This window comes from Xenia sp. Carnegie-2017, unplaced genomic scaffold (genome assembly GCF_021976095.1).
Source record: "Xenia sp. Carnegie-2017 unplaced genomic scaffold, XeniaSp_v1 HiC_scaffold_19, whole genome shotgun sequence".
Lineage (NCBI taxonomy): Eukaryota > Metazoa > Cnidaria > Anthozoa > Malacalcyonacea > Xeniidae > Xenia > Xenia sp. Carnegie-2017.
Window position 1 is genome coordinate 7,442,382 of NW_025813481.1, and position 20,680 is coordinate 7,463,061.

The 20,680-nt window shown below is 37.2% G+C and overlaps 3 protein-coding genes across 3 annotated transcripts; 1 reads left to right on the forward strand and 2 right to left on the reverse strand.

Annotated features, from left to right (window-relative positions):
* Window positions 1–4,701: 4,701 nt before the first annotated feature.
* Window positions 4,702–14,822, forward strand: LOC124439564 (nucleoside diphosphate kinase homolog 5-like). Its single transcript, XM_046989822.1, is given in 8 exon segments — window positions 4,702–4,911; window positions 5,061–5,158; window positions 5,244–5,267; window positions 5,269–5,349; window positions 12,290–12,390; window positions 13,341–13,437; window positions 13,439–13,457; window positions 14,603–14,822. Coding segments are annotated over 8 exon segments (657 nt in total). The 5' UTR covers window positions 4,702–4,767; the 3' UTR covers window positions 14,696–14,822.
* LOC124439563 (tyramine receptor 1-like) lies at window positions 5,732–7,468 on the reverse strand. Its single transcript, XM_046989821.1, is given in 2 exon segments — window positions 5,732–6,917; window positions 6,919–7,468. Coding segments are annotated over 2 exon segments (1,050 nt in total). The 5' UTR covers window positions 7,071–7,468; the 3' UTR covers window positions 5,732–6,019.
* A 2,798-nt stretch (window positions 14,823–17,620) lies between the features above and the next one.
* Window positions 17,621–20,188, reverse strand: LOC124438414 (small nuclear ribonucleoprotein E-like). Its single transcript, XM_046988540.1, has 5 exons — window positions 20,021–20,188; window positions 19,701–19,727; window positions 19,128–19,190; window positions 18,928–19,006; window positions 17,621–17,874 (listed from the first exon to the last, which is right to left on the reverse strand). The coding sequence occupies exons 1-5, from the start codon at window positions 20,066–20,068 to the stop codon at window positions 17,807–17,809; spliced, it is 285 nt and encodes a 94-aa protein (XP_046844496.1). The 5' UTR covers window positions 20,069–20,188; the 3' UTR covers window positions 17,621–17,806.
* Between the last annotated feature and the right edge of the window lie 492 nt (window positions 20,189–20,680).

Sequence of the window (20,680 nt, forward strand, 5' to 3'; positions counted from 1 at the left end):
GACGATGATTAAAATAACGCTTGTACATGCCACTAACCGTTCAGCTCATTAGAATAGTGTAAGTTATATAGTAATAGAAGCTAAAAAAGGAAGCAGATGTTTCAAAAGTATGGGTAATGTCCAACGAGCCTCAATGTCGAAATTAACTGACTTTTCAACCAAGCTTCTCGACCAAAACAACTGGAATTAATAACTTATAACAGCGAAAGTAACAGATTCATTAATACTCGAGGACAGCAAGTTCCCATGTCAAACCACATCATCTGTTTTGCAGCAAATAACTCATGTAAACAAAATCTTCCCACTTACCTGCAAGGGTTCGTTCTGGTATCGAAAACCAAAATCGCACCCGAGGAAAGAACAACGTAAAGTCTTTCCTCGCGTGGATTGTACGCATAATCCACGATACAATGAGGGATGGTTTCGAGGGGAAACATAGTGGTAATGGTGACACCATCAGTTGGACATACAATTCTTATAGCACCGTCTTTACCATGCAGTAACAGGCGAGTAGGAAGACCTTCGGACACGACACGTCGAAACGTCGCGATCTCGAACCCCAGCATCGTAAATAAGCTATGAAAGTGGTTCATGTTCCAAACGCGAATGTGCTTATGGGATCGATAAAAAAGTCTTTGTGACGTCATCAGTTCCATATAGTGAACTTCCTCGCCAGTTTCCAAGACGTACGTTTGTGCGAACGTCTCTAAACTCCATAGACGGATTGTTTTGTCGATGGAACTGGAAATGACTAGATGACGAGCTTTATCAACTTCCAACGCGGTTATTGCTTTGCAATGGCCTGGAAACGAACAAAAGAACTAACATATTACCAATGTATGTACACTGTGTGTATACGCAACATAACCGAGTTTCATTCAAGTATTATCTTTTGGATGTTAACTTAAGCTTGGATCATTTAATCTTAAAAGATTTACACGGAGTTCATGCGAGGTGCACCTGCGCGAGAGTTCACACAAACGTCTCAGAGGTTTGAATTTCAAACATGAAAAACATCTTTTACAAAAGAGCGATGAGAAACAGATTAAATATTGAAAAAAACGTTTCATCTTTCCTCAAACAAGTATTTATGATTGGTTTGCAAATTCTCTTTGGTTAACTTAATTGATTCAACTCGGTTTGTACACTCAGCTATAGACCAATCAGCACACGCGTTTCGTTGTTTTTTAAGAAATAAAAGATTTTTACTGTGTTTACGCAGGCTTAAGAAAACTCAGCTATAGACCAATCAGCAAACGTGCTTCATTGTTTTAATTTTACAAGCATAAACGAGAGGTTAATGATAAACAGCGTAACTTTACTATGACCACCAAAACATTCCTATCCCGTATGTTTGTCTACAATAACAAAACGTTTTCTTTGAGTATTGAACACCAAGAGTACTCATTACGATAAACCAAGAAATTGGTAATTTCACTTTATACCACTTGCTAATACATAAACTTTAGCAAACGAATAAATCATAGATATATTAAAATAGAGACTTTGAAATGTTTTAAAAAGAGTAATTACCATGGCGAATGGTCAAAACGATAACGTATAATGTAATAGTATAAGGCAATAGTTCTCGTAGTTTTTTGCACAGTTCTTTTAAGAAATATTACGTTATTATTTTGACCATTCACCATAGATATATATAAAGAATATACCATTAAAACAGGTAACCAGAGGACACTGGTTGAGACTTCTGTTCCAAACCTTGATGGAATGATCCTTGGAACCTAAACAAAACATACAATCGAGCGGATGAATATAACCTGAAGATTTGGGAAAGTCCGTCGTCATATCCATTCACCAGTGATAAAATAACAGCTTGGATGGTAAAACGCGCAAGTGGTGAAAGGCAACTGGTGACGGAAATCAATATCGAAAACAAATTTCACTTCGTAGCTCTGTTCGTCCAACATGACTATAGCTTCTTCACAGTTCAGCAGAAGAAGCCTCGAGGATTTATCCAATCGGATCCAAATGACCCAGAACTCGGGATGGATCGCGGGACATTGGATTTTGTGAGAGGGATATAGTGGGTCGTTTTGCGCATGAGGTATCTTCCATATCATCACAAAACCTTGAATGAAAAAAGTGAAACATCATCCTGAGCAAAGTTTACGAATGTACGTAGGTATTTTTTTACATCATTTCAAACAGAATGAACGCATAGGGGAACATGGTAATATTCAAAACATCCCAATGACCCATTTTGCATTGTGTATACAAAAACACAAGTGTTCTTATCACACTATTTCCTCATACATCGCTTTTATGACATCAACATATCCAGTTAACACATTTCTAAAATGAATGACAACAATGAACTGAAATTTCAGCACCAGTACTAAATCTTGAGGGCTGACTACCCCACGTAGTTACATTCGCAATTTGCCTAGCAATCACCTCAAAGAGCCAACATTAGTCATTCACACCCGCACGGCATTGTGGTAATAAAGTAAAACAAGTACGCGTCATCAAGTGGGCACTTAAACACTAAAACTACAAGAAATTTCCCCCAAGACTATTAAGATACATAACTGTTTCGTTGATTTTTTCGATTTTATTTTTTTTATTTTTTTTTTTTTTTATTTTTATTTTTTTTTTTTTTTTTTTTTTAGAATCTTTCACTCTTTCACAAACAAACCGCGTTCATGAAAGTCTGATGGCGAATAAAAATCGTAAAAACAATATCTCACCTAAACAGCCAGCAAGCACTTCGTCACGACATGCGTTGTAGTAAAGACAGAGAACAGAATGATTTGTTTCAGTTCGTGAGGTTTCCTTGAAGTTCATCGTGGTATACGCATGAAGACTGAGATCGGTCGCGAATGCAACGAAACAACGATGCTTCGGAACGTGAACGATGTGTTTCAGTTGATAGTTAAGTTCCATTGACGCCAGCTTTTTTTCTGCCCTTGAATCTTTCTGATTTACGGTCCATAAATTGAGAACGTAACTTCGTGCTTTACCGTAATGCGTTAGGAATGTGTCGTAGTCATTCATGTGTGGATGAAGCAAGACTCTGATTGGTTCAGGATGGGTGATGTCATACAATCCTAGAACGACGTAAGCAAAAATGACCGATGCTTTTACAACGCATGCAAAACTCTCAGTGGAGAAAAATGAATCATATAATACAACAAGTAGCAAAGCTAGCCCCATTATTTACTCTTGCAATGCAATTTTTCAACAAAATCATTTTTCGTTTCTTAAGAAAATTCATTCATTCATCATTCGTCAATAAAAATATTTGCATCGAAGAAGTGGAAAAAACGGGCTGGCTTGGTCATTGAATACAAGCAGGTTCGAATTTATCAGGCAGTTCAATCTTCAGTCAACCAGTGAATTCGTACAGCTTTTGTCATAAATATCCGGGGCAGAAAGCCTGATAGAACACTGTGCAGGAGTGGGGCACAAGCACCTTTCTTACTTTTCACAAAAGCGCCATTTTTTTCAGCTAAGAATAACCAAAATGGCTTTTTGTATTATTCGTATTGTACTCACACTAGTTCAAACTGCGGCCTTCACTCTCACAGACCATTTGGTAAGAGAAAAGATGCTGCACATTATTGCTTCGTAAAATTGAAACACTGAAAACATAGAGAAAAACAAAAAAGCTGAAAAAACCTTGCATTCCATACGGTAGACACAAAGCGTTCGTGCGCTCTGGATTATTCTCAAGAATTTCTTTTATTTGCTTTTTTACTGTGTCCCAGCAAGCGAGTTTTCGACTTCGCGATAATTTAGTCATTTTTTCAACCGTTTGCAATTATATAAACCAGTTCGCTTCTCTTCTTTCTACATCTTTTGTTTTTTTCCAAGACTCGAATTAGCTACTGGAAACGAAATTCATTTGTGACGTCATAATAGTTCAACATTCTAAAGCGCATGCGCAAGAGTTGTTCTGTATGCAACCAGTGAACTGTAATATAAACCCGAAACGATAACTCCTATAGTTTTGTCCCGTGATTGGTTGAAGCCAAACATGCACCTAAATTTTAATGAGCTCCCCCTGAAATAATGCCTGTTTTGATTGTTTTCTTCGCGACTGACGTTTGTTTTGGCTTCTTGGCAGTAAAAAACGTGAAAAATTAAATATTGTGGTATTTTGACAGATTTTGTGCTGTAAAATTTTGGTCGTTTGAGCGTTTGGCTATGCCTGAAACTTTCAAAACTCAGAAAAGCAATAAAAATCGCGCGGACATTTCCTGATTTTGGACTTTGCTTTCAAACTTTTCAGCAATACTATGACTTTTGGCTAATTTTTTCGACAATCTGTAAATTTGACTAATATTCTTCAAATTTAATAGTATTTAGAAAAAGTAACGCGAAGTTTACTTTTAAAACTTTATAAATATAAAAATTCCATTTAGTTTACAAAAGGACTGGAGCGACCTGCATGGCTGCCATCATCTGGCTTCCATTCCCCCATGACTTATCGTTCCAGTAGTTTATAGTTCACTGTATGCAACACATAGGAACACATCACTTACAACATACTTAGTAAAAAATGATTGAGAAGACAATGCTCATAAATCTATTTATAAATTGCTATAAATACACACCATGAATAAATATTTATAAAGAACAAGAGAATTTTCCAAAGCAATAAAATTCAATCTGATAATATAAGATAAACTGCACGACGTCATTACCATGACGCCTATCGCCATAGCAACGTAAAGCACCGCCATTGCGGTTTAAATTCGATCAGTTAAACGTTAATCATTGTTTCCACTCATTTTATCTGGGAAAATGCTTGACGAACAAAAGCCAACTTTGATAGCAGATATTTCGATTCGCCTCGGAAGAACACTAGCCATAATAAAGCCTGATGCTATAGACCGCAGCGATGAAATCGAAGAAATAATTCAACAACATGGATTCACTATCTTACAGGTCGCACGAACAATTGCCGACAATTATTTGATAACGAAAGAGCGTACTTTGCTTCCGACTTTATTTGTCCTAACCTGAGAAAATCGATTTCACCATGCCTAGTGTCTTAATAACGAAACGGCCTCAAACGTATATTTGTTCCTTTATAGAAACGACAAGTTTATCTCACTCCGGAGCAGACGAGTGATTTTTATGCAGAACATTATGGGAAAATGTTCTTTCCCAGTTTGGTGGCGTATATAAGCAGGTTAACGATGTTCAATATCTCGAAGTGTACAATATATATATATAATTTAACCAAATTTTACGGGATTAATTTTTTTCTGATGTAGTGGTCCCATACTTGCTCTCACACTCGAGAGAGGATGCGGTTTCATATTGGAGGCAGTTAATAGGACCAACGAACACTCTTAAAGCCAGGGATCAAGCTCCAGAAAGGTAATGTACCAGATATATTTTATCAAAAATTCTATCAGGCCCAAATTTGATATTTATGCATCATTGAGTTTTTCACCATAATTCGAAAACATACTCCAAAAAACGTCATCCTGTAAACTCAAGATTCGAGATATATTAACAAAAGATAGCATTTTCACAAGTAATACATCAACTTCATTCATTTCATGGTCATTCTCAAAAGTGACTTTTCTCCAGCTGGTATGATGTTAAGCAGTTATTACAGAGAAATGGCGTTAACATAACTCGAATCTTGATGTTTTTTCGGACTGTATTTTCTCAAATGTACATTTTAATTATCGACTGCAAAAGGTTCTTGGACGTTCGCCATCCTCAATCATTTTCAACGTCACACTTGTTCATGTAACAATGATTACATTTTAATGAAGCAATAATGATGCAAGAAGCTTACAAAGTGACTATGACTAAGTATGATTAGTTTATAAAAATCTAAATACAGTCGCCCCCTGCATTGTTACGTTTATTAGTACAAAGTTGTATAATGTAGTCGGAAACGGAACGTTTCGAGTTTTTTTTTCATTTTTATCTAATCAACGAATCAAATATCACACCATACGCACGCACATTAATGAACGTATAATTGGAACTCGTCCTTAAAAAAACCCCTTTGCCACTCGTTATGTGACAATACTCAACAAGTTTCGTCAGTGTCGACAGCTTTCAGCTCGTCTCCGTCATCTTTTCTCGAAAGACATTTGAACGCGGGGAGAAGTTTACTAAACGTCTCCGTGAAGACCGCTCTAAACTCGGCGTTATGAAATGTGTATATGTAAGGATTTAGACACGAGTTTAAATAGGGTAGAGTATAGAGAAACAGCAAACCAAGGATCTCCTGTGTTTTCTTTGGCAGAGTATCAACATAACTGTTGGCATACTGTTGCATAACCATTATAACGACAATCGGTAGCCAGCAGATCAGAAATGCTCCCACAACGATTATTAAAGTTTTCGTGGCTTTGAGCTCGCGAATTGTAAAGCGCCTAGTCTTTGCTTCGGATCTCGACCCTTTCGTTTCGACTGTGGCTATAAGCGGTTTGCTGTGATTTTGAATTATCTTGCGTTGTTGTTTCACGGCGATTTTAAACACCAAGCAGTACAAGACAATTAGTATTACCATGGGCACAAGAATGCCTGATATAAGAGAAAAAGCGTAAAAAAGTTTGTCCTGTTTCGCACACTGAGGATGCGATACAAAGTTTCCGTCCGAAGACCACGTGAAGAACGACAAGACTGCAATCGTGAATGCGTACAACCAAACTGCCAGGATTGCTTTGCAACAACGCGAGAAAGTCACGATCGTAGCATAACGTAAAGTCCGCGACAACGCGAGGTAACGATCGGCGGAGATGAGGGACAGGTTGATGATTGATGCCGTGTTACACAATAGATCTATAAATATCCAAAATTTGCAAGTGTGTTCCCCGAGATCCCAATTGACGTTGAACGCAAAGTAAACACGAAACGGCGCGGAGAATATCACAACTAAAATATCGGACACGGCCAAGGATATAAGAAAAAGTTTGAGATCTTTGCAATCGTCGTACCCAGTAAACAGCCATGCATACGAAGCCGTTACCAAATAACGCAGCTGCAATCACGATAATCAAGAACGAAGCTTGAAACCTTTCCGAGAACTTTGAGTACTCAACCATAGGGAGCGTTGTTTTAGTACTTACAGCCATCTCCCTTGACCTGGACGGTGCGATTTCCAAATTGTTTTTCCTAGAACTCCGAACAAGCTTTTCAAATTTGACAGGTGAAAGTTTTTTCCTCGCAATTTGAAGTGAACGAACCCGGGAAGTGATGACGACGCCTTCTTTTTCTTCGTTAACTTTATCGACTTTTGCGGTAAATTCGTCTCTCGTGATGTCTTCCCAACTAAATATTTTTACAATGATCGAGACAGCCCCCACATTAAGTCTGGTAGCTTTTCCAAATGCACACCTGCGAGTGCCTGAGTCACATAGCGCAACTTCTCGTTCCGACCAAAAACAATACCTGTGAAAACTTTACACGCCGCTTTCAAACTCAACGGGTAATCCTTTCAGAGAACGCCGCTTATTTCACAAACGATAAAACGCTGGATGAAGGAAGAAATAAATTGTTTTGTCATCATTAATGAATTTCAATCTATTTTTACATCGTATGTGAATGCAATAAGTCTATTGCAAAGATCAGATCATATATAAATAATTAGTCACGAAGTCGTGTAGGTAGTTTGTCGCCCGATTGTCAAGCGACAGGACTTGATTAATGCTTTCGTAGACAATATCATGAATATATATGGCATTATCATATATTTACATAAATATGATGTCTTAAAAACAGCTAATACTCGTTTTTCCATTTTAAATATTGTTTGTTTTCGTTAACAAAGCAATTTTCTTCAGCTATGCGATCTGCACATGCGATTTTCATCCGCGCTAATAGGAACCAATTCTACATTCTCTTTCGCACAAAGTGCAAAAAAACCTCGTAAATGCGCTTTTTACCAAAGGAAACACGGGACAGATTCAAGTGATTAAAGCAATACTCCATAACGCGTTTCTTTCAATTAACATTTAATTATAGTTGCTATAGCTGCATACGCTTTGCGTTCATGTACAATTAATAGGATTTTCTTCTCAAAGCAAGCGTGCATCCAATACATAATCGACTTACAAAAATCTGTTTAATGATGCTCGCTGTCGGCTTCTAGTCTCGTCTACGGCGTCGTTGCTTCCACGTCCCGTTAAATGAAATAAAATAGCAATGTCCTTCGCGTTTCAATGATGGCACGATGAAGCGAGATCGTAAACGGAAAAACAAGACTGATCTTAATTAATTAGTATCTGAAAACAAGGCGTTAAAATATAAATGACAATACGCGAGACTAAACACTGTCGGCGTTTTCAGTTCAGGACATTAAATTCAGGCATGAGGCCATTTACTCGTAACTTTAACTAATATAGTTTCCCCTTTCATGTGAAAACTGCAACACGTCAAAGATTGTTCAAATGGGAAAATGAATGAGGCATCCCGGCCACAGAACTTAAGCGATCGTTCATGCATGATTTTTATGATTTTTCTAGTATTTATTTTACAATAATCATCCACGCAAAAACACCCAAAGTTCTCATGGATAGGAAGAAAATTTTCCAAACCCAACTGATCCCAGTTGTGAGAATTTCTTTACTACATTATACGCAAATTGCCAAATATACTGTTCATTAATTAAAAAATGAATTGTTTCGACGCTTTATTCTCTAATAAAATAGACATAACAATATTTCAACATATTAAGGTATTAAGTCGCCAATATATTGCTTATTTTATACGGCATGGCATGTGGAGCAAAACGTTGGCATGAATGAAAAAATGAAAGGATGATTTAAGGCTCGCAAGATTAAATAAAACTTTATCATTGGCTATTTAATCGAGTTTCGCGCGATGACAATGTAATTTTTTCTCATTGCAACGTAAATGCTTTTCTGATTGTGTAAACGAAATGGATGATTTGTCAAAATTATTATTAAATGTGCTTGTTAACAAAGTGATCTTTCCCAGATGTGCTTCGTTCGTTTCATTAGGAAAGGCCAACAAAACAATACAACAAATTTGGATATACATGCATAAACACAATTGCCTTACTTAAATACACGCTGAGACTCAAAATGATTATGGCATACTTACATTTCGTTATTTTACACATCATACAAAAGCTTCGGTGCTGGTGTTAGTTGGTTCTAAATGCGTCAACGCAAAAATAGACTAGTCGCACTTATTACGTATTTAAACATTCCTTCAGAAGGGCCCGCTGTCTACATCGTGTAAATATTTTGCTTCGTGGTTTACATTTTAAGTTTCAGAAATTTTGTTTATTGATTGAAATGGGCGACAAAAATCATGTATATCTACCTGATATCGACAACAGATAACAAGAACCAATAGGAATTCGTAATTCTCATCAAAAATTGATGACCTTTCTGTTTCGGAAACTCGTTATACACCTAAAGTCTTTGTAGCTAAGAAGTCGTTTTTCACGATCGAAAGTAGTTCCGTGTGTCGACGTTTTCGATTAGTTTACGGCCGCTCGGCGCTGTTCATTCACGTATGATGGGTAAGGCTAGTCTTATAATGTCTTGGGTTCTATTTTAATATCTTCTCAAACGTCCCCAATCTCGTGAAAACGAATTCATTCAACATTCACGAACTGATTGTTTCGAGCAGACCAATTTTTTATGATTCCACCGTTTTTTTTTTGCCACGTCGCTCGCTTCCCCCTTTCATCTAAATCATCACGATCCTGTCCTAATCCTTTGTGTACACCAATTGCAACGCAAAGGCTCATTGGAAGCAAGTTGATTAGAAAGTCTTAGCAACAAATATTTGTACACATTAATGACAAAGCATTGAGCCGACTTTCAGGCATGCATGCATGACGTGAAATTATCGTACACAAACATTTGTCTAGCAAAATCCGAGAAACAACGACTACATGTCTCATTGCTAACGAATTGAAAATCGTGAAAAAATCGTGTGGCGATACGAATAATACATTTCTATGTCAAACTGCGCGAATCAACATGTTCGTCCTGTTTGAACTATCGCTAAATAGCATTGAACGGACGCATATTTCAATAGCAACAAAACACAAAAAACGCGGTGTGCAAAAGCGCCAGTCTGAATATGCATGGAATTAAAGAAACTACGGATGAGCACAGTCTCCATGATAGATGTCATAGCATCAGAAAAACTATATATAATTACGACCAGATGGAAACCAAACCTTCTCACCATGGCATGTTGGCGCATCTGTAACGACAATTTCCACTAAAATATATAACTGGTTGAAGTTCTTTCGACGTATTTCACCTTACGAGTCTAAAATTGCCATCTCGTGTGAACGAACGCTATTTTAGTTCGTATGTCAAAAGCAAACGCCGATTTTGAGCCAGAGGCTAACTCCAAAGTATGACAACATGCGAGTTGCGCAAATATGTGGGTAATTCTTGTGGCATCAGAAACGCTTTAACAATGAAACATTCGACTGAGCAAAATAATTCCCTTAACAATGCTTGATCATATTGGAATGCTTTGAGTTGAGCACAATCAGCTTGATTAGCGGCCATAATTTTTTCGACTGAATGCATCGAGAAAATGTTCGGTGTCTCATTCACTTGTGTAATCAACACATAAATGTAAATTCATTAGCACGAAATCCATCCTCGGCCCTATTTTGTTTGCGAAAGTCATTAATGTCCTGTCAGAACATCCAACATGTGTCGTACCAACGTTTTTGCGACGATCTGGGAATAATGTCGGACCGTACAGAAGAGCAGACGTACAAACTTGTGACATGGCATGTGGAATGGAAAGAAACGGATAGACACTGCTCATAAAACTAGCGATGTGTTAGAAGCAGCAAAAAAGGCGAATGAAAAGCTGATATAGAAGTTTGCCATGAAGCAGACGTATAACAGGTGATTTATTGCGAGCACTTGACATGGATGATTGTCAACAAAGAAGCAGGCAATTAGGAAACGCAGTGAAGGGTCAAGGATAGTTCTTACAGAAGGTTACGTCAATCTAACTGAAAAACGAATAATCACGAAGCTGAAACAGAATGACTAAAGCCTGAAGGTGTATCCAAATCTAATTAAACTGTGTTGATATTAACGGGTGAGAATGCCGATACTTGAAGAAGAATCGATCGAAGGATACTGTTGAGAATAAAGATGAACATGCTGCGAAAGTCCTCGAGGGTGACACAGCAAGATCGGTTAAGAAACGTAGAAGTTAGAGAGAACCACAGTGATAGTGATTGACAAGCACAGTGTGAACAGCGAAGAGAAAACCTCCTCCAGTTTGGCCACGTTGTCTGTGTAAGCAACGATATTGTAAAGCATAGGAAGAAGCTGTGGGAGAAGAAGCGGCGGAGAAGGAGCGGTAAGGAAAAAATTGGTAAGGAAAGAAGGAGGGGAGAAGGGGAAGAAGGAAGGGAGAAATCAGGAAGGAATGAGGAGGAAGAAGAATGGGAAGAAATGTGAGGGGAGAAGAATGGAGAAAGGTGGGGAAGAAGCATGAGGGAGAACATGGGGAAGAAAAAGGGAGGAAAGGTGGAAGGAGGAAATGGAAAAGAATGAGGGGGAATGGAAAGAATGGAGAACAGGAAGAATGAAGGAAGGATGGAGTGGAAGAATGGAAGAAAAGTGGGGAGGAAAGGAATGAAGAAAGAAGAGGAAGGAGAAGAATGGAATGGAGGAAATGGAGGAATGGTGGAGAAGAAGGATGGGGAATGGAAGGGAGATGGAAGAAGCATGGATATAAAAGAAATAGAATGGAGCAGAAACATTCGACTTCAAACATTAGGAAGGATGGTTTAAGGCAATGACGATTTTAAGCTATGTAAGCACAATTAAAAATCCACACGAATCTCTATTTGTTGCTCTTCCCAAAAAAAAGACCATCACCGAAAACATTACATGGGTAAATGATCGATGTTAGAAAACAGTGCTTTTCGCTCGGCTTGCCTTAACGTTACATAGCTAAACCAACACTGACAAGATAAAAAAAATCCCATCAATCCAGTAACATAGTTATAAAAAATAGCAATTATTCCGATGGGTTGAACAAGTCGAGAAGTTCGACTGCCGGTTCTTGTGCAATGCGTTGACAAAAGCAACTCTTTGCATTTTTGGTAACTTTTACAATGACGAGTATATTCCATATCAAGCTTAATTTAAAACTAATATACTTTTTGAAGTAAAAATTGCTCATATTCGTGAGCAAACTCAATTGCAGTAAAATTCCAATTCCACTGCGAGTCAAGGGGAATCTCTCCATATAGGTCACGTGACTTATGTAGTTAACGTCAATACCAGTCCACCACCGGAAACTCTCTATTTTCGTTGAAATATAGTTTACGGGCGATTTACGGCACGGACAGCCAGAGAAATGCACTCCATGGAAGCGACAGTGGAACGAGTGCCGAAAGAGAAATTCACTTCTTCTTTCCGAACAGTAAGTGAGAAAGTATTTTCAAATTGTCATTTTATGAAAGATATCAACGATTCTATTGAGGATTGCCGTGGTAAATGTCTGGCGCAAACAACGTAGAGTGACTGCCTGAAAAAAATTCACCTTTCTTCGGAGGGATATTGCTTTTACTCTGCCGAGAAAAAACTGCATTTCAAATTTCTCGTTGTGGCATCAGGTAGAGCTCGGAAAGCGGTGAAACTAGTTTAGCTATTAAACCTGAAAAACCCTCTAATTGTTATTAGGTTGCCCACAAAGGGGGCATTCTTCCCAGAGCCCCAGAACCTTTATGGACCCCAATGTTTGGGAGAGGACCTAAACTTTTCAAAATTCCTTCAAACAATTTGGGGACGGTATAAGGAGCTTTTGCATTTGAAAGAATTTTCGAGGTTGCTGCAAAGCTGTTTCAAAGTTTGTTCTACATGCGATCGCAGATTTTCTAACACACGACTGATGTAGCAATCATGACGTAACGAATGACTTCATCATCATAACGTAATGAATGACTTTATCATCATAACGTAATGAATGACTTCAACATCATAACTTAACAAATGACTTTATCATCATAACGTAACGAATGACTTTATCATAACGTAATGAATGACTTTATCATCATAACGTAACGAATGACTTCATCATCATAACGTAACGAATGACTTTATCATCATAACGTAACGAATGACTTTATCATCATAACGTAACGAATGACTTTATCATCATAGCGTAACGAATGACTTTATCATCATAACGTAACGAATGACTTCATCATCATAACGTAACGAATGACTTTATCATCATAACGTAATGAATGACTTCATCATCATAACGTAATGACTGACTTTATCATCATAACGTAATGAATGACTTCATCATCATAACGTAATGAATGACTTCATCATCATAACGTAATGAATGACTTTATCATACCCAAGGTATCGTACAACCAGTATCGTATGGTCAGCGAGCCAAAGACTATCTTAGTCGAGCCGTCAACAGCACTCTTGTAAAAGGATTAACTGAACTATGCAAGAAAACCCGAGGATCCAATAGTGAGTGAGAATTACATGTGTATGTATGTATATTGCGCTTACTATAGAATACATAGCATTGATTACGACACATTGCGATCAGCAAAATGGCTGTTTGAACAACTATGACGTTTACACAGTGAGATATTGAACCGAGAAGAATAATAAAACAGAGAATAAAAGAGGCAAGGCCATAAAATAGCTATTTTAAATCTATAACAAACCAGATAAGCTACAGTCAGTCAGTCAGTTAATTATATGGTAAGAATGAACCTTTGAACTATCGTTGTTGTCAATGCACAACGTTTCCACAATGTGAACAATTGAAGATATCAAACAACTCATAAACCCAATAATCAGCCAATAATCCTAATCCACGACTACACAAAGCAACATATGGTTGACATGCAAGATATCAACCCACTAATCAACCAATCATAATCCATGACTCCACGAAGCAACATATGGTTGACATGCAAGATATCAACCCACTAATCAACCAATCATAATCTACGACTACACAAAGCAACATATGGTTGACATACAAGATATCAACCCACTAATCAACCAATCATAATCTACGACTACACAAAGCAACATGGTTGACATGCAAGATATCAACCCACTAATCAACCAATCATAATCTACGACTACAAAGCAACATGGTTGACATGCAAGATATCAACCCACTAATCAACCAATCATAATCCACGACTACACAAAGCAACATATAGTTGACATGCAAGATATCAACCCACTAATCAACCAATCATAATCCACGACTACTCAAAGCAACATATGGTTGACATGCAAGATATCAACTCATTTATTAACCAATCATAATCCACGACTACACAAAGCAACATATAGTTGACATGCAAGATATCAACCCACTAATCAACCAATCATAATCCACGACTACACAAAGCAACATATAGTTGACATGCAAGATATCAACCCACTAATCAACCAATCATAATCCACGACTACTCAAAGCAACATATGGTTGACATGCAAGATATCAACTCATTTATTAACCAATCATAATCCACGACTACACAAAGCAACATATGGTTGACATGGAATATATCAGACGACAAATCAAACAATGATAATCTATGACTCCAGATAGCAACATTATGATAATTTTTTCTGTATTTCTATAGTTATGGCTATCAGACTGGCTAATCGAGAACAATCCAAACAAGCCAAAAATCAAACAACCCGATTATGAAGTAGAAGAACCCGAGGATATATAAACTGCTTACGATGAAAATTGATCCTAACTTAATAATAGTGAACAAATATTTCGGCATTGAAATAGCAGGGAAATAATATGCATAGAATATATTCCATTTTGTAAATAAAATGCAAACGAAATTCAAACATGCCTCCGTATATTTGGGGTTTTTTTGCTGCTAGTCAAAAAAGGCAGTTTGCCCTGCGCGTCTAAAGTCGTGGTGAAAACTAGCTGCGTTCTTCCTTTATTCTTATTCATCCAAACCCAATTGCTTAAAAGTTCTGGTTGGTAAGTATTGCAAAATGTTATGGAAAAAATTTCAATTTTTAATTTTATAACATAAGCTGTTTTGACCACGATTTGCAGTTAGTTTCAGGCACTTGCAGTTAGCATCTGGGAACTTACAGTTAGCATCTGGGAACTTACAGTTAGCATCAGGCACTTTCAGGCAGCTTCAGGCACTTACAGGTACCTTTAAGCACTTGCAGTTAGTTTCAGGCACTTGCAGGCAGCTTTAAGCATTTGCAGGTAGCTTTAGCCACTTGCAGGTAGCTTTAAGCACTTGCAGGTAGTTATGGGCTCTTGCAGGTAGCTTTAAGTACTTGCAGGTAGCTATGGGCTCTTTCAGGTAGCTTTAAGCACTTGCAGGTAGTTATGGGCTCTTGCAGGTAGCTTTAAGCACTTGCAGGTAGCTATGGGCTCTTTCAGGTAGCTTTAGGTACTTGCAGGTAGCGAAGCTACCTGTGATTATAAAATCTGAAAGTGACACTCTTCAATTAAAATGGTACGTACGGTCGTTCCAATCGTACGACAACATTCCAGTATTGAATTAGAGATCAGTAGTTGACGCAGTTTATTATTATGGCGTCATAAGCAGAATACTAATTGCCAAGCACCTTCCACGACCAATCAACAACGCATCGCAACAGGCAACACCATCGCCGAATACTTCTCAGAAAACTCAAGTCATAAAATGAAAAATTTTAAAAGTGAACCTTCTCGCAAAGACTTAACCAATGCGTGGATTCCAAATAAACTCAGTTCTCGAGTGGCACAGAGCGAGCGCCAAGAAAGTCGTGGTAGTTTGTACAGTCGACATTTAAATCATCAACGCCAAAAGGATAAGCCCGTAGACTTGGAAAAGCAACAAAATACTCTGTCGAAGATACCAGAAAATGTGGACAAAAAATGGAAACGTAATTTGATTGCGCCCTTCTCGTCGTCAGGTAAAGCAACCTGTGGCTATTTCTTCTCCAGAAACACTGACCATCGCAAGCGAAAAATTGGCATACCACCATCAAACTTGGTTCAATGGAGATCACATTTATCTTAATGGATCTTCACACAGGACCCTCGCCAGGCAGTGACGTGACTTTTGCATTTTGAATACCAAGAAATGGAAAGGCTTTTTTGGAAAAACATTCTTTGAGAAATAAAATTGTTGCCAACCGTGTACTTTATAAAAACAGGGCCTCTGTCTGTGGTAATTGGCAAACCGTAGCAATGGCAACTTTACCGTCACGTGATGATGACGACGCACTTCAATTTGCTTAATGTTACATTTGTCTTTCTTAAAAAGCCATTTTGCTTTTGAATGCGGAAGCATTGATTTGCTTGGCCTTCGCTACTCGAATGTTTAATAACAGTCTCACACATGCAAGCACAATTACTTTTTGCTCAGGTAAAATGTAGCTTAGCGAATATCACAACGCGTTTATTATATCATAACATCGCATCTTACGTAGGTACGTAAGAAACGAAATCGGCGTGTTCATTTTTGCTCATTAAAGACATAAGCAGCGATCACTTTAAATGCGTCACGTCTATACCGAACTAAAATTTTCAATAATAAATTTTCATGTTGTAATGTCGATCGTCCAGGTTGGTAGTCCTGAGAAGGACTGCTTTTGTTGTTGACTGACGTTTCGACTTAGCGGTAGTCATCTTCAGAGTCAAAATGTAAAAATCTCTTTTGACTCTGAAGATGACTACAGCTAAGGTTGTCGAAACGTCAGTCAACATCAACAAAACAGTCCTTCAGGACTCTACTAACCTGGACGATCGACAATTACAAACATGTAACGATACTCCCGGGTTCAAACCATTTACTTTAATAAATTTTCAATTAGCTATGACCGTAAATCAACTTCGGCTGAAAGGACGGTAGCTACCTTTATTGAAAAGATATTCGTCCTTTTTGAGAGAAAATTCGCCTGTGTGCAATTCATTTTACCATGTATTAGACACAGCAAATATTCATTGATCTGTTGCATTGAATCTAGATAAGGAATCGAATTCATAGAAACCTAAAAGAAAATAAAACAAATTCCGAAAACGGACATCTCGTTTTCTAGATATTCAAGATAATACAAGAGTTTTAAAACAAAAGATGGTGTATTATTTCGTCTTTATTCAATTATTCTTTTCGGAATTTGTTTTATTTTGTTTTACTTAAAATTGTCTGCTTGTCCTGGTTATTAGAAACCTAAACGCGACGATTTAAATTTCACGAGCAACAAGAATTCAACGCTTATTCACAAATGAGCAAATTCTCGTTAACTCAAAAAGTCCAGGTTTTTATGTAAGTTTCAAAAAATCACTAACGAATGGGATAACCCAAGCAGGTCCGCGCCTACAAAGGTGGCGACAGGTTTGATACTTGCATACCTTTTGGAAACTTGAAAGACTCCTAAAGCTTTATGATCGAGATTCGGACATTCAGTAAAGATAGTTATCAACAAAAACTTTAAAAAATTGAAAAATTCATCATGGCAGAGCATCAACAATGTGGCTTTCCCCATAGAGGAAAAGAAGATAACCAAAGATACACTTTGACTGTTATTAACACACGCACCAAAGTTTGCTAGTACATCTCGCTCAGAAAATATGATTTTTACGAGCAGTTTATCGAAATCGAAATGCAAGCAAAGAGACGCATGTTCAATTCAATTTTAGTCAAAAAATGACTAAAGATCTTTACTAATGACGAGCTTTTTGACCACACGCACGAACAGTGAGATGGCTAACTAGTACGTTCAACTGTCATACCTCTCAGCTGTCCTTGAGATAAGTTGATTGGAAAAGAATAAAATACAAATAATAATATACAAATGGTTCATCCACCAGAGAGCTATTGAGCTGTTGTCGCCGAAACACTCATAATAAGTGTTATATTGTCTCCCTTTAACAATATGCGTCCTAAAACACAGTAATCTACAGTAAATGTGTTGAATAAATGAGGGTGAGGGGAACAATTATATTTCCTATGAAATAGAATGGGTGGCTTGCAAATATCCCCTAGGAGTAAGAGAATAATGGAATGCTCGCCATGTTGGATGAAATTTGCGTTGTAAATAAGGAAGATCCTTTGTTAAATTCATCCAACATGGCGGCTATGACCTAGCTTGCACGCCATAAATGTTCAATGATTCTGAGTTTGTTGTATGTCGTCATCACACTATACGCCTTCATTAGTGCTGAGTTTTCAATCCAAAAGATGATGTGGAATGCTTACATTAAAACTAGTAAACTATACTCTTGCAAAAACTAGCTGAAATATAGCACAACTAAAGATGTTAAAAATCTTCTCATTCAATCTATTAGTATTTTTATTTAATCCAAAAGTACTCCAGTCTAAACTATCACTATTTTCTTGTTATTTAAATATGAACTGTAAGTACTAAGCTACAAGATAAAACATACTTCAAAAACATCATGTTGTAAACTCAACATTCAAGGTATATTAACCCGAGACAAGATGTACAAGCAACATTTTGACTTTATTTGAAAGTCATTATCAAGCCAAACGACTGTGAAATGAAGTCAAGACTTTGCTTCTAAATCTTGTCTCCAGCTAGTATATCTTGAATATTTCTACTTTACACGATGTTCGTTTGGAGTATGTTTGTATGTTATATTTCTTTAAATTCTAGGATGGAAGGTAATTAACTACCATACTGGGGCCAGCTGCACGAAGCCTGGATAATGTTATCCATTTGATAGCAAATTTTTTTTAAACGGTTAAAAAACTTCTTAAAAAGGAAAAATATAAGGTTTGAACTGAGCAATAACCGAGATAGAATATTTCTTCGACGATTACAAAATTTCTTTGTCATAACAAAAATACAAACACCTTTTCTACAACTTTAAAAAATTTACTATCAAATGGATAACGCTATCTGAGCTTCGTGTAACCGGCCGGTGAAATTCAACATTTACACTTCCTTCCTCCAATGAAAACACAATACAAACCTAATGGCTTTCTCGATTTCCTCTTTATGTGAACTTCTTCAGCTTCATCCAAAACAAGATTCATGTACTCATCAAAACCCTAAAATTTGAGTCAATTTTATTTTATTTCAAGATTTGTTCAAAAACAGAAGTTAAGTTAATGCAATAAAATACATAAGTAGTTTGAACACCATCAAAATACAAAACTTTTCAATACTGACAATGATATGTCCCTCAATTCTCATGTTTGTCTGTTCATAAAGCCACACTTGGATTCTTGATCTCTATTAATATAAAGCAAAATTCTAATAACTTGTCTGATACAATCAACCAGAGGTGGAGCCAGGATGATTTGTGTTAGATTTTGGTAGCTACTTTGTTAATGTTGCTGTGCCATTTCAGACATTTTTTTTGTTAAATTCTTGTTACTCTTATACCATGATTGAGAAATATTTTTTGGAAGGTTGCTCCATTAAGTGCAAATCATAATTGCTTTTTTTGATTTAATGCTTGATATTTTAATACTTTGTATGGACATTGGCACCCTTCTGTCCCCCTTCTAGTAATGCCAAGAAGGTGTGCACCTTTCCAAACCCACCCACCCCACCCCCCAACCCCCACCCAGTGAGTCCTCCCCTGACGATGATATCATCATAACTCAGCTGTGCTTTCATATTCATAGCAAGATATATTTCATGCTTGCTAATTTGCGGGTCAATATTCTATCATCATAGCATACTTAGTATGGAAAAAAGTGCATGTGGCTCTCAAATGCCAATGCTAAAAATACTCACGTTTTGAAGATACCTGAATATAAGATTCTATTTGGCAATAATAGTTAAGGAAGTTCCTTGATCATTCAAATGGAAGACGTTTTAAAGTTTTCACTTTGACAGGTATTAAAGTATGTGTTTCATCTAGTAGAAATCGTCCTCATGAATAAAGGGCATAAAGTGACTACTATATTCACATGACTAATTTTCCAAGCCAAGCAGTCAATCCTGCAAGAGTACCTTCTCCATTATTTTTGCACGTGTTCACATGTTTTATATAATTGTTAACACTACCGCTAAAGATATTCGCACTTTTGACCGTTCACAAAACGAAAGGATACAATTGGCTGGACCATAACTTTCTGTACTTTCTGCGCTTTGTAAGCCATAATGTGAAGAAGAATAATGTTAAAGCAACTCCGAAATATAAACTTTATCAATTCCACTTTTCGAATTTCGACGACCCCGAAACGTTTCCGTAAAGCACACGGGTAACACTGGTTGTGCGCATGCGTGGCAATCTCGTGATAATAATAATAATAATAGCTAATCTTTATTGAGGATGCCAACATCACTAAAAGTGGTTTACAGAAGGGTCCTCTAAAATCCGCAATAAGCGGATTCAAACTGTTTTGAAATTTTAACTCATTTTGAATTAACAAATTCTTTGTTTTGGGGAAAATTTTTGATACTCTATGAGTGATGAGATGGCAGTATAGCATACACTTCCCTAAAGATAGACAGAAAGGAAGACATAAAGGTATCATACATAAAGACTGACATTATCATTGACAAGCTTTTGAAACATTCGAGCTCATGGGCATTGCCACTGATCTGTATTGCCCATTGCCAGTATTTCTCCGTCCACTGCGAGCACGCCTTGTTCTTGACCAATAGTCTCAACATTTATCAGACAACCTTGGTTTGAGGCTCCTATTCAAGGCATTGTGTACTTTACGGTTAAAACTGAGCAGTGTTCAAAGATTTGGCTGATAGAAATA